The sequence below is a fragment of the Dermacentor variabilis genome, chromosome 5 (assembly GCF_050947875.1).
Source record: "Dermacentor variabilis isolate Ectoservices chromosome 5, ASM5094787v1, whole genome shotgun sequence".
In the NCBI taxonomy this organism is placed as follows: Eukaryota; Metazoa; Arthropoda; class Arachnida; order Ixodida; family Ixodidae; genus Dermacentor; species Dermacentor variabilis.
The window spans coordinates 25,352,520-25,364,904 of record NC_134572.1 but is presented as its reverse complement, the minus strand read 5'-3'; the positions used below and the strand labels follow the sequence as shown (position 1 = coordinate 25,364,904).

Below are 12,385 nucleotides of genomic sequence, written 5' to 3'. Positions count from 1 at the left end.
ATGGGTTCACATGCAGCTAGCGCAAGATAGAACACGCTAGCGCTCGACCTGAGCAGCCGCAGTGTCGGCCACTCCTGAGATCCTGCTGCACCATGACTGGCAGGCCTAAATAAACCGTGGCTATGACGGCTACCTCTTTGCACCGCCTCCCACAAATTGGTGACCTGAACAACTGAACTCAGCCTTCCCACAAATTGGTGACCCAGACGACTGAGCCCAGCCATGCTCGTATCAACCCACAACCTGGTGACACCAGACGACCAAGCCGAGCCATGCCAGCATCCGCACACCGACTCTACCAAGGCGAGCGACGTGGCCTCGCACAGTCTGGCAGACGTCCCATGGTTGTAGGCTGTTCATGAGTTCTACATCGACCTGGCGGACATCTGGTTCATCCAGCTGGGCAGCCGCTTCCTTCTCAACAAGTTTCCAGGCTCCGGCTGCGTTCCAGGCTCCGGTTGCCACCCCTCAGCCCCAGCTTCTGCAACAACTTGCAGGCAGCCGTCCTTGCTCACTATGTCACCTCGAGCACTCACTCACAACCACTCTCACCACTTGAACCATTGCGACATTCCGTGTCTTGTCGTCTCACATAACCTGCATCCACCCGTGCCGATCATCAGCACGTGCTGGCCCCAGCATCAGACCTCTACTCAGTTCACGAGTCTCCTCCCCAGCTCAAAGGCAACTGCGTGACTACTCTTTCCAAAGGTCCACTGGGCCAAACATAAACACTTTCTGCTATTCTATAGCCCGTCGCTCTCCTTCATTGGACATTCCTGCAGGCTGTCCACTTTCCATTCGGGGGCACCTCACTCATCACCGATGCAGAAGCTCTCCCACCGGCTCCACTAGGCGCAAATTTCACTCTTGCAGACATGGAGATGCCACAAGCACAACCTTCGCGATGCCTTCAGTGACCACCGTGACCCTGATACTATCAGCATTTGAGATTTCACAGCAAGAAACAGCAGGCGAGCCTTCCGATGTGCTATGCTCGCACCTTCCACGGATGCATGGCCTACAGAAGTTTTGCAGAAGTAGCTCTGCCATCTGGTTTCTTCAGCTCGAGAATCACTTCTATGTCCACAACATGAGTGACCAACACTCGCACTGTTTCCGCACAAGTCCCGAGCTGCCAGACGGTCTACTTCTGGAACTCCTACTTTCAATGCACCAGTACATTGTCTCATACTCCTTACAGCTTCTCAACATTCAAATTTTGCATTTGTCCTAATCTCATGGCATGTCTAAAGGGTGCGATACCCAAGCCATACATTCAAATATATGACTTGGAGAGAGAGAGAGAGAGAAAGCTCTTTATTGAAAAAGTGGAGTTATTAGCCAGCGTATTGGAGAATGTGGGCAGAAAAAAACGAGAGAAAATAAATTATGCACATCCCACGCACTGTGGGAATCGATGTAAGTGAAGCTTTCTGTGCTGGATGCTTTGTTTGACAATAATTAGCGATGATGTTGACGGCTAAAGCTTAATTTCTTCAACGTTTAGGCTAACACGAGAGTGGTGAGTTGATGTTTAACGTTACCTTACGTGCACCACTGCTGTTTGTCTTTGTAGTACAAGAAGCACACAGGGAGAGGTGTTTGCTTGAGGCATTGTTGTGCACCGTATTTTATAACCTCTGAGAGGGTTGGGCGTTGTCATTGCCTCACATGGCACATTGCATTGTGGCAGAAGTTTTAAACTTGAATTGGATTATGGGGCTGTACGTGCCAAAACCACACTCGGATCATGAGGCACACCGTAGTGGCAGACCCTGGATTAATTTTGACACCATGATGTTCTTTAATGTGTCCCAAATCTAAGTGCATCTGCGTTTTCTATTTTGCCCCCGTCGAAATGTGACTGCTGCGATTGGGATCAAATCCACGACCTCTAGCAATGCCATAGCCACAAAGCTAAGGCGGCGGGCACACAAGTGTTGATTTGATGGTGGACTGCTTCTGTAGTGTCTCCTAGACCCTGCGGTGCGCTTTAATTAATGCGGTTCTGCTTCTACACACCCTGCGTAAGTTGCCCGCTTGACATATTTGCATGGTGTTTATTTTTCAGAAATAGCAGCAATGTACTTACCATACTTTGAGCTTAAGCTTATCCTGTTTGCCTGCAACCGCTGTCATATAGTAGTGGGGTTTCCTTGCCTTCTCACGTCACCTCTCCCCTCTCTTGTATGGGAACTGCCTCTTCTCCTCCTTCTCTGTACAGTTCTATCTGCGTCCCCTCTGGCCTCGCATGTTGGTAGAAAGGTAGAATGTTAGGAGAAATAGTAGAAACTCTATTGCATCGCATGCTTGCCGTTTGCGCTACCTGTACTTGCAGTGGCAATATTCACTAATTGTCATCCTCGCTTCATTTTAGGATCCAAATGCCGAAGAAGTTGTAGAAAAATGCGGCGCCATTGTCGTATCTATATGTAAGAGCAATGCCGACACGGAAGAAGTGTTGAATGTGGCCAGTCTGCATTTGGCATCTCGCAACACGACGAGGTGGAAGTCGCAGCTGTGAATGATGAAAAAGCTCGTTACCACTTTTTTTAGTCGTCCAGGCCTGACAGAAACTCTGCATGCTTACAAGAAGGCTAAACTGTCTAAATATGAACTGAGGCTGGCAACAGATGTGATTGAGCTTCTCTCCCCTGTAGAGGAAGCCACGGAGTTGCTGCAGAAAAGGCACGAGACAGCCAGGCTTTTGCTTCCCGCGTTGCGAAATATCGAAGTTTCCCTTATGGAAATCTTAAGTGAAGGCACACTTCTTTGCAAAGAGGTGGCTAAAGGCCTACAGTGTAGCCTGGAGAAGCAGTTCGCAAGCACGTACACTGACTGTTTTTGTTATGGGTGCCCTCCTAGACCCATCGTTTAAGTCTTCTTGGTGTTCAGCTGCAACAGCCGAGCAGAGGTGCTCTGCTGAGTTGGGGAGGAGGCCTCTTTTGTTAGGGCAGGACAGTGCCAGCACCATCATGAATGGAGACTCTGAAGCAGGGCCAAGCGGACCAATTTTTAAAAACATCAGCCAAAATGAAAATGCCCCCCAAGATCATATGTCTGGGTCCATTGCAGGGGAAATTTCTCTTCACCTTACAGAGCGAGCTTGCTCAGACAGTTACACCACTGACCTATTGTAAAACGAATGCTAACTGCTTTCCCTTGCTTTCCAGCCTCACGATGGCAGTTTTCACTCTGAATGCTATGCCAGCTGGCGTGGAATGCGCATTTTCTATGGCATCCCTGGTAATGACCGCGAAGCGAAATCGCCTGTCAAGAACCTCTTTTCAGCAGCTCATGTTTGTGAAATGCAACACATAGTTACGCAGAAGGCAACTGTTTCATCTCACCTTTTTTTTTTTAGAACTAATCGTCGAAGCAGCCGTCATTTACACTTAGGGTTTCCAAAATTAAATGGCGAAGCACCCATTTAGCTCATGACATTTTGTTGCAAAATTTCAATGAATAAAACCAAAATAAAGATTCTCTTTACACCTTGCATTGCTTGCAACCTTTATTGCAGCATTTAGAAATCACAAGGACAGCTAAACAAAAATGTCGTCATTTTAGCATTAACACATTTAAGCTTAAACAATATTAAAATGCCGACGATGCAAATACTATAAGTAGTGGGAGAACTGCCCTATGGGAATTATAGTAAGGTGGTTGTACTACATGAGATTTGTCACCAAGCTACTAGCGCTCAACCTTGGTAATGTGTTTTGCGTATTTTTGCAGTTCTTAATGCGCCTGATGACATCAACGTTATGGTGCGTCCATTGGCAACTCGATAAAGCTACCAAGGTGCCTTTCTTACATTGAGGAATTACAGGAATGGAACTGCCCGGCCATTCCCAGAGTGGCAATGGGCTAAGTTTTTCATAATTACTTTGTTTAGCGTAAAACAATGGACACAAGAAAGACGACAGGACAAGGCTCTTGTGTCCGTTGTTTTGCACTAAACAAAGTAATTATGGATTCGCACCAACTAGCCCGCCAACTCATTATGCTAAGTTTTTTCATTCCGGGGAAATGAAAGGAATTGGAAGGAGGGTGCCCATTCCACAACACTGACACAAACATGAGTGATGGACTCGAGAACCAACATGAATAGGACAAGACTTGGAAGAGCCTGAAAGTGGCCTGTGAGTAAAAAGTGACATCTTGTATGTCGACTTCTTATATATGTGGAGACAGAAAAAAACAAGTAGCAATTTGATTTAAAGTGCAATGCAGTGATGATCACTGGTGCACTAGTGCATGTAGTAAGGCTTGGTACTTTGCAGAGTGTCACTTCCATAAAATATTCATGGAGGTGCATGAACAAACTGCTGAAGAGAACCACAGCTTTTGTTTCATTCTTTAGCCTAATCCATAGTTCAAGCTTCTAGCTTTGACTTTTATCAGTTCAATGTTGCTTTGGCACAGTTGATGCCGCTCAGCACGAGGTCGCAGTTCTGACTGTTGACCACGATGGCTAATGGAGGCAGAATTTAAAAAAAAACTTTACCAAGCTTTTATTGTACACAAAAAAATTCCAGGTGGTCAGAACTGATCTGGAGCTCTCCTAAATGGCATGACACATAGCCCCTGTGTTGCTTTGGCACATTACACCTGACAAACCACTGATTACCATTTTGTACACCACAGTGCACATCATAATGACTGTCTCATGAGCCACTGCTTCTCTTGGCATTTTCCTTATCTTCTGGGAATGAAGTTGGTTGAAGCATCAGTCTTGGAAGGAAAAGAGCCACGAGGTTCAAGTTTCTACATACCATAAGATCGCAAGAGAGGCCCCGCCTCGGGCAGATAACCCACCCCCGACTAAGCTCCTAGCTTAAAAGAACTGCACGTTACCCACCTGAAAGTTAGCCCACCTTGTATTTTCACTCGATTTTATCACGATTTTATGATACCTTAATTTCTTTTATGCATATTTTATTGTTACTGTCACATGATTACTGGGGAATGACTATGACCTACTGTGATGACTACGACATATGGCAATGCTGAGTATGCAGCATTAAAGAGATTGCCCAGTGAATTCAAATCTGTGAAAGAGTGGCCTTACGACCTTAAGTATTATCATGCAGACCTCCATGGACCAACGCAACACACATGAAAGCATTACTTCATGCACAATTAAACTAAATATGTTACGCATTTCTTTTTTAGTTTTCCACACAGGAAGGGCCACGTAGCGTCATAGGTACCACTCAATCCCTCTGCATTCTATATGCCGCACAGTGTTTCAGGAGCATATTAGGCCTCTTAAACTTGTGCTGAATTTTGGCTTTCACCAGCTGTCTACAAATGCATATGAGACAACAGGATACCTATGACATCAGCCAAGCCAGATGGTGTCACATAAAAAAAAAAAAAAGAGGTATTAAAAAAGCTAAGGTGTCCATTAATGCCTTAAAAAGCACATGTAAGTTGTTTTAAATGCAGGAGTACAACATATTCAAGGCTCAAATTTTTGTTCTACAGTCGGATGATTCCTTTAAAAGCGCTATTGCTATCAGACAGTGTAAATGATATGCAATTGTATCCATTCTAAATATACGTGTGCTGTTACATAATCAGAATCACTCTGTATAGATGCCTCCTCACAAGCACTTCTAAAGTTATAAATGGTTGAACACCTGGTATGTGCACAAGAGCGAAGCTACACTTTTTTAAACGTGTTGCGTGTTCAAACATGTTAAACATTCTCTACTGCACCAGCACAGTGGAAAACGCTACTCAACATTCAGATAACAGGTTCCATGCATGATTGTGAGTATTAATGTTATTTCGACATATCTGGCTATAACTAAAAAAACGGAAGCAACTGACACGGTGGTGGTGGTAAAAACTTTAATTCGTCAACAGAAAATGATTTATGAGACGAAAAATCGCGTTACAGCGTCGCATCACACGACGTTTCGCGATGTGACGGTAACTGCGATCAGCAGCACCGCCGCTTGACGATAAGAATAAACACAAGGCAGTTAGGTATTTAAAACAGGTGTATTCTAGCAACACAACACGTCCAACCACTCATGCGAGCTCTTTAGCCCGCATATATGCGTTCCACTGCTCGGGGATCTTCTTCAATGTGTTTATCTTCTGCCTAATCTGGGCAGGCGTGTCCTGGAAGTGATTCTTGCGGTCTCTGGCCATGGCAGCGTAGTCCTCGCCGTACTTTTCCAGCATGTAGACGCAGAATTTGACGTCGTCTTGTGACATCCGCAGCGTGCTGGGCCTAGGCTCAGAAGCCGCGGCTTCAAGTTGTGCCACGACGTGTTCTTTGGGAGCGCGTGTCTTTCGCTTGCCTTTAGTCGCCGGCTGAGCATCGACCTCCATAGGGATTGCCTTGTTTGCGTCCGCTGCGATGCCCATGTCACGCAGGTTGTCAAAAATGCCTTTGTTTTCCTCCCAGGCTTGCTTTATAAGCGTGCTCTTGATCTTCACTTGGCGTTTCAGCTTCTTTTTCATCTTCTTTTTGTGGTTGGCGCTGTATGTTTGGCGGTGCCGCCTCTTTGTCTTCTTGGCATTTCCCATGATTTGATAGCGCTCGAAAAACGGATCACTCGCTTAAGACTGCCGAAAACAAGAACAGCCACGTGCCTTTGAGCACCACGACCACAAACACACCACACAAGAGGGCACGACTTGTCTTGGATTCCAACGGCTGAGACTAATCTCCGCAAGCTCCGCCTACCGTGAATTAGAACCGGAACACCACAAAATAATTGCGTTAATATAACGTAGCATCTAAACATTTTATCGGTTTTAGCTTGTATAAATGGTAAAAATGTGAAATTCATGTGCAAAAGAATATTTTTTTGAAATATTGTGTACCGGTTCGCCGCTTGAAGTGTGTGTATCCGTAGAAAAGATCCGTGGCGATCCGGTGAAGCTGTGCGGCTCTTGCATCGGAAAAACTGACGCTACGCCGTCGATTGCGTCGATGGTTGCAGTCTCCCACTTGATAGTGCCGAAGCAAGGTTGTTCGTCGCTGCAACAAGCGGCCACCTTATTACCGACATTTGATTTCTGTTGAATGGACGTTCCATTGATCTCCGCGGTACGACAATCGCCAGAGCCCGAACCAAGGAAATGAACAACACGGCGGACGTGCTTTCGCAAGCGATCAGCGTCAGTAACTTGGAGTCTGCAAAGAACCAAACTGGGGACAATGACGCCGAATCTGACTGCGACGTCGACAAATTGTCAGGTAAAAGTTTCCTATTGTTGCATCCCTTAGGCACAGCAATCCGGCTGGCTTCCGATACACCTCGTTAGTTTCGTTTCTGTGAACCGCAGACGATAAAGCGTGCTTAATTTTATTCACGCTTCCTACATGTATAATCATATCTGAAAAAAGTAAACACCTTTTCGCAGTTTTCTTGGTTGAAACTCTACTACCACGTGCGTGGAAAGACACCCGGAGACACGATATACTTGTCATGCAGCAAACGCGTATATGAAACAAAGAAAAAGCTTAGTAATTAACCCTTCGCACCGCGACGGCACCCCGCGGACTGGTGCTGGAGCGGAACAGCTGTTATGCTCGCTATCCCGGGCCGATGAATGCGTTAACGTTGCAGCCTGAATCACCCGCAAACAATGCTACTCTAATGTGTAGGCTTCTCTGCATCACATATTCTTCCCGCGATGTGGATGCGCGGACATCATTGCGTAATGAAGGGTGATGCGGTGTAGCCATGCTCATTGCTAAACACTGTTCATTGGTTTCTCTCGGTGAAAACAGGACATAACGAGTAACTCCACGCCTTACTTAAATTTTGTTTTAGAAAAAGAGGTAAACTGGAGAGGAGAGTGGTGTATAGGGCTCAGGGCACGCCCATAACACTCCAAGTTAATTGACTTATCTTCGGCGTGGACGGATGAAATGAATGACGAGTCAGTTTCTCTTGTGATGACTATAAATTTGCACTGGCAATTGTTGTCACAGTGCGACAGACATTGTAATTTAAATTTGATTATTTCTTGTTTGTTGTTCGAAGAGGCAATTAATACTATGTCATTTGGGAATTGACACACTATTTGGAATAAGTCAGTAGTACTTCTGCGTAGGGATCGTTTTTCATAAGTACAGCGCGCAAATAGAGTTTAGTGTTGTGCCTAAAACTTTCCTTTTTTTTTTCTGTTATGCTTAGCCCGTTTCGGTTTCTGCGTTGATGAAAAGCGGCTTCGCCGACGTAACTGTGTTTTTGAACGCATCGCGAAAAATGATTTATTTCATGTCAGTCTGCCTTTTCCCATATGGCCGCATCTGTAACCCAAAGTATGGATTGTCATTCAGATTATCTTTGGCAGAATGACGCCGAACAACTAAATTCAATTGTAAGGTCGCCTTGTCACGAAACATTCGTGTATATGGGTAAAGTGGAATAAAGTTACGCCATACACAGACGCAAACGCCGGCAAGCAACGTTAATGGAATATATAAATAGACGCACAAGGAAATGTCAAATCATGACCAGAAAAGCAAGTTCGTCTAATGATGGCACTGGTCTAACGCCGGTCCTGTGCACTTCTATGTTTTCTGTCGTCTTCTTTGGCGCTGTTTACATGCTTCGCAATATGGTGTCACGGCCGCTCGATGAAAGCGCTAAGTATGGACAGCTGGGCTAGTTGGTTACGATTAGCATTATGAAACATCGTTCCAGCGCACAATTGTGCGCTGGAACGATGTTTCATAATGCTTTCATAATGCTAAAAGACAACACCGGCGTTCGTGTTGTCTTTCTCTTCTCGTCCGTGTTCAATTGTGCGATGAAAGCGCACACAAAAAAAAAATTTGTTTAGTTTGTTTGTTTGTTTAGCAAACTGCGGCCAACTGCATCGCCACCAGTCTTCCGCAGATGCATGATGTATATACTAGCAGCTAAAAAATGATTTATCTCTCATGTATTACGGCCGTTCTCAAGTACGTTCTCAACGTGTCTTTCATAAAAAAAATGTGTGCATGTGGGTGTCTTGCAATAAAGAAGTTATTTTAATTTCTAAACGCAGGTTATATTTTAATATGTGATAGGAATAAGGGGGGGGGGGGGGGGGGGGGTCATTGCATATCTTATATCAGCCAATGCATCGCCGGCAGCTGCAGCTTCTCAGCCTCAACCGCTGATCTTTTTAAAGCACAACATAGTGTGCGGACTATCTAAAAAACGCACGTATGCGCTATGGATAAGAATTTCAAGCTCGCCCAAACATACAGAATACTCGTTTGTAATCCGGTTTGGTGCGCGCCGATACCGAACGAGTGACGCGTTTTTTTTTTCTTTAATAATGGCCGCGGTAGTTATGCAACGCTCGTGCGCGTGCCGACAGCCCGCGTAGTTTGTGCGACCTTTGCGCGATACGTACGACCTTCCTTCCTCGGCCTTGGCCGCGCGTTTTTGTCGGCCTCGTTTTTTCCGGCGAGTGCTCTCGTCTAGTGTGTCGCGATAGTGGCGCATTTCTTCAGAACCGAGCCTTTCTGCTGCTTTGCCCGAATGCGAGTTGAATGCGCTCGGGCTCAGTGATTGACCTCCCACCTAATCGCTATGTCATAAATTTTACGGCCCAGCTGTAGCTTTCTGTAACAAAGTCGGCGTTGTGTAAAGACTTTAACGGGGTCGGTGACCGTGGACTTCCCACGACATCGACAACATTATATTAGTTTAAGTGAAGCTAGGTTGCGTTATGCAAGGTAAAGTTATTTATATGAATTTAATTTGGGAAGCGCCACAACCTCCGTAAACCTACTCCAGTTTATGGAATATCGGAACGCATAGAGTTTCTCACTATAACACCTAGAGGGTAATCTGGCGCCACCTTCTATGGGAGTTTCTTAAGGGGGCACCGTGCCGCCATGGGAATGACGGTATATGTGTCTGCGAGGCTCGTGTTGGCTGGTGTTGTAAGAGGCTTCGTCTAAAACGTGGATATGGCTGTGCAAATAACGCTTTCTCAAAGTAAAATCTTCATAAAATGTTTCCATTCACGCATATTACATCTTTACTCACCCACAATGCATGACCAAGCGAAGAAAAGCAAGAACAGACGACAAACTGTTTCAAAGCGAGCGGGAACCTTGTCGTCTGTCCTCCAACTTTAGCGGCCCGCTGATACTTCTTACGTAACATATAAGCGTTCACGCAATAACAAGTTCTCATAGTTAAACAAAAGATGTTTTCGCGTAATAATAAAGCTAAAACAGCTTTTCACGTGCTGTTCTAGTAGAAAATGAATCATTGTGACAGACGGAACGGTACTTGCCAAGCGCGTCTTCAAGGTGCCCTGTCTCTACGAGAACGATGCCAATCCGAATCCACAAGATACCGGCATTCCCATGCATACCACAGTGCAGCAGCGCCAGATTTCCCTCTAGGTAATGTAGTGAGAAACTCTATGTCGGAACGCTAGGCATGCATAGAGGTACAACGGTGGTAACGCCATCTTGGGACGCTAACGTCAACTAGAGCCCGCAGAACTATGCAACGACCAGGTTCCACCTTGGGTTGGCAGCAGCAGTCATGAGCTCATGGTGGACTCCTTTTTTTCGTTATGCGGGAATACCAACTTAGCAAAATACGTTTCTAACGCCTTGTGGAAGAAAGCATCGCAAGATAGCACTACCAGTGCTGTCGCTGCCGTAGACATATCCGGTGTTCCGTGAACTGTAACTGCTGTACAGTTGAAACTCTATTTAACGAAGCGATGAACACTCTCGAATGATTTCGTTATATCGGCAGTTCGTAAAATCGAGAAAGGAATTTTTATGTCATCCGAAATCTAAGATTGAACGTAGCGACAAGCAGAGGCTACCGCGGCATTGTATTTGCCTCTAATCCAGCCATCTGTCTCATGGATCATGAAGTAACGGAAGCAACCACAGCTGCCACAACCGAGGCGATGTTGAGTCGACTTTTCCGTGCATGGGCGGCGCGGTGTGCAGCCTCGTCAAAATAAAGCTAGGGATGTGAGCCTGGCGCCTAGATGTTTTAACGCTATAGTTTCAGAGCGCACGCTCGAAGAAGAACCCGTCTGTGTCAAAATTAGAAACAAATCACCGCTTTTTTTTTACTCATTTATTTCAGAAAAAACTTCGTTAAATCGAGTTCGGACAAGTGTGTTTAGTTAATTCGGCTTGATATTAATATTGAACCATAAGTACCTCCTCGGGAATGTAAATTTCTTCGTTAGATTGGGAACTTCGCAGTCGGATTTTATTCCATCGAGTTTTAACTGTAATTCGTATAAACAAGGACAGTCTGAAGATGTCTAACCTCCCGAGACATAAACGAGAAGAAAGGGGGTTAACCGAAGGGCCCGATTTTTTAGTCATACCATAAGAAGCCAACAAACACTGACACACATAATCACTCAAGTCAGTTCTTATTAGCGGCTGATGTGTCTCGAGCGTGAAAACTCGTCGAGGAGGAGGAAAGAACCCACTCTTGGTTTAGTGGTCGGCAGGGGTCGCGGGCCGCACCCACGTTGGGACGGGAAGCCCGTGAGCCTCCGCCCTTTCGTGGGCCCTCTGGACGGCCCGGAGCTGGGTCTGGTGGTCGTCGCTTCGCAGGGCTTCCATCCAGTCTTCTTCTTTGCTGAACACGGTGCCGCTCAACGCGGAGCATTGCCAAAGCATTTGCGATAGCGAGCAGTACGATTCGCCGCAATCCGGACATTGCGGCTGTATACGTCCGGTGAATAAAGGCTCATTCTGCCTCTCGAGGGGAACGACCTTTATTTTTTTTTAACGCTACAGTTAGATGCTGATAACAGCATCTCTATTCACGTGGAAAAAAAAAACCGTCTTCTTATGTTTTGTTACGGTACCGCTTTTATTTTAACACGTAGATGGCGTACTGGGTTTTCACATCATCTCGCGGTATTCGGAACACACTTCACGGATGATTCCGTCGTCTGTGAAACTACAATAGTCTAGATCAAATTAGTGTCCATTTTCTGGAGACCTGATGGCAAGATTATGATTACGCTAGTTGCATACAGTTCCACATGCATATGACTTCGTATCCAGGAAATTTTTTTATTTAATCGATTGCGAGGCAATTTTGAAAAAGTTTGAAGACAGTGTACTACATAATGCACAAAAGGTCTCAGTAGGACAATAATAGACGCAATCATGTTCTTTTCGGGTCACGCATTATTTAGGCACTCCTGATATTCACGATTCACAGACATCTTTAACACTTTTGTTTTTCAACACCACCGGGTGTGGGACGAGAAACTAAATTTAGCGCTTTCGTAAGAAATTTAGAAATTAGGTCTTTCGTAAGAATTCGCGATGACTTGAACTGCTTTTTTCAGTGGTATACGTGTAAGTGTCGAATGTTGGAGGCAGAATTCGTACCTCATA

The 12,385-nt window shown here is 45.5% G+C and overlaps 2 protein-coding genes across 4 annotated transcripts in view; one reads left to right on the top strand and one right to left on the bottom strand.

Moving 5' to 3' along the window:
* Positions 1–5,848: 5,848 nt before the first annotated feature.
* LOC142582363 (nucleolar protein 16) lies at positions 5,849–6,668 on the bottom strand. Its single transcript, XM_075692007.1, has one exon. It carries the CDS (start codon positions 6,550–6,552, stop codon positions 6,049–6,051), a length of 504 nt encoding a protein of 167 aa, XP_075548122.1. The 5' UTR covers positions 6,553–6,668; the 3' UTR covers positions 5,849–6,048.
* Positions 6,669–6,897: 229 nt separating this feature from the next.
* AMPdeam (AMP deaminase) overlaps positions 6,898–12,385 on the top strand; it is a 136,205-nt gene continuing 130,717 nt past the window's right edge. For 2 of the 3 annotated variants that reach the window (XM_075692001.1, XM_075691998.1), the window contains exon 1: positions 6,898–7,228. In XM_075692001.1, the coding sequence (XP_075548116.1) occupies positions 7,111–7,228 (118 nt within the window). In that variant the 5' untranslated portion in view covers positions 6,898–7,110. The remainder of the gene's footprint in view (positions 7,229–12,385) is intronic. The other variant, XM_075692005.1, reaches the window with a different exon arrangement.

Excerpts from the sequence above, each read along its gene's own strand:
- LOC142582363 (XM_075692007.1), bottom strand. The coding sequence starts at position 6,552 with ATGGGAAATGCCAAGAAGACAAAGAGGCGGCACCGCCAAACATACAGC.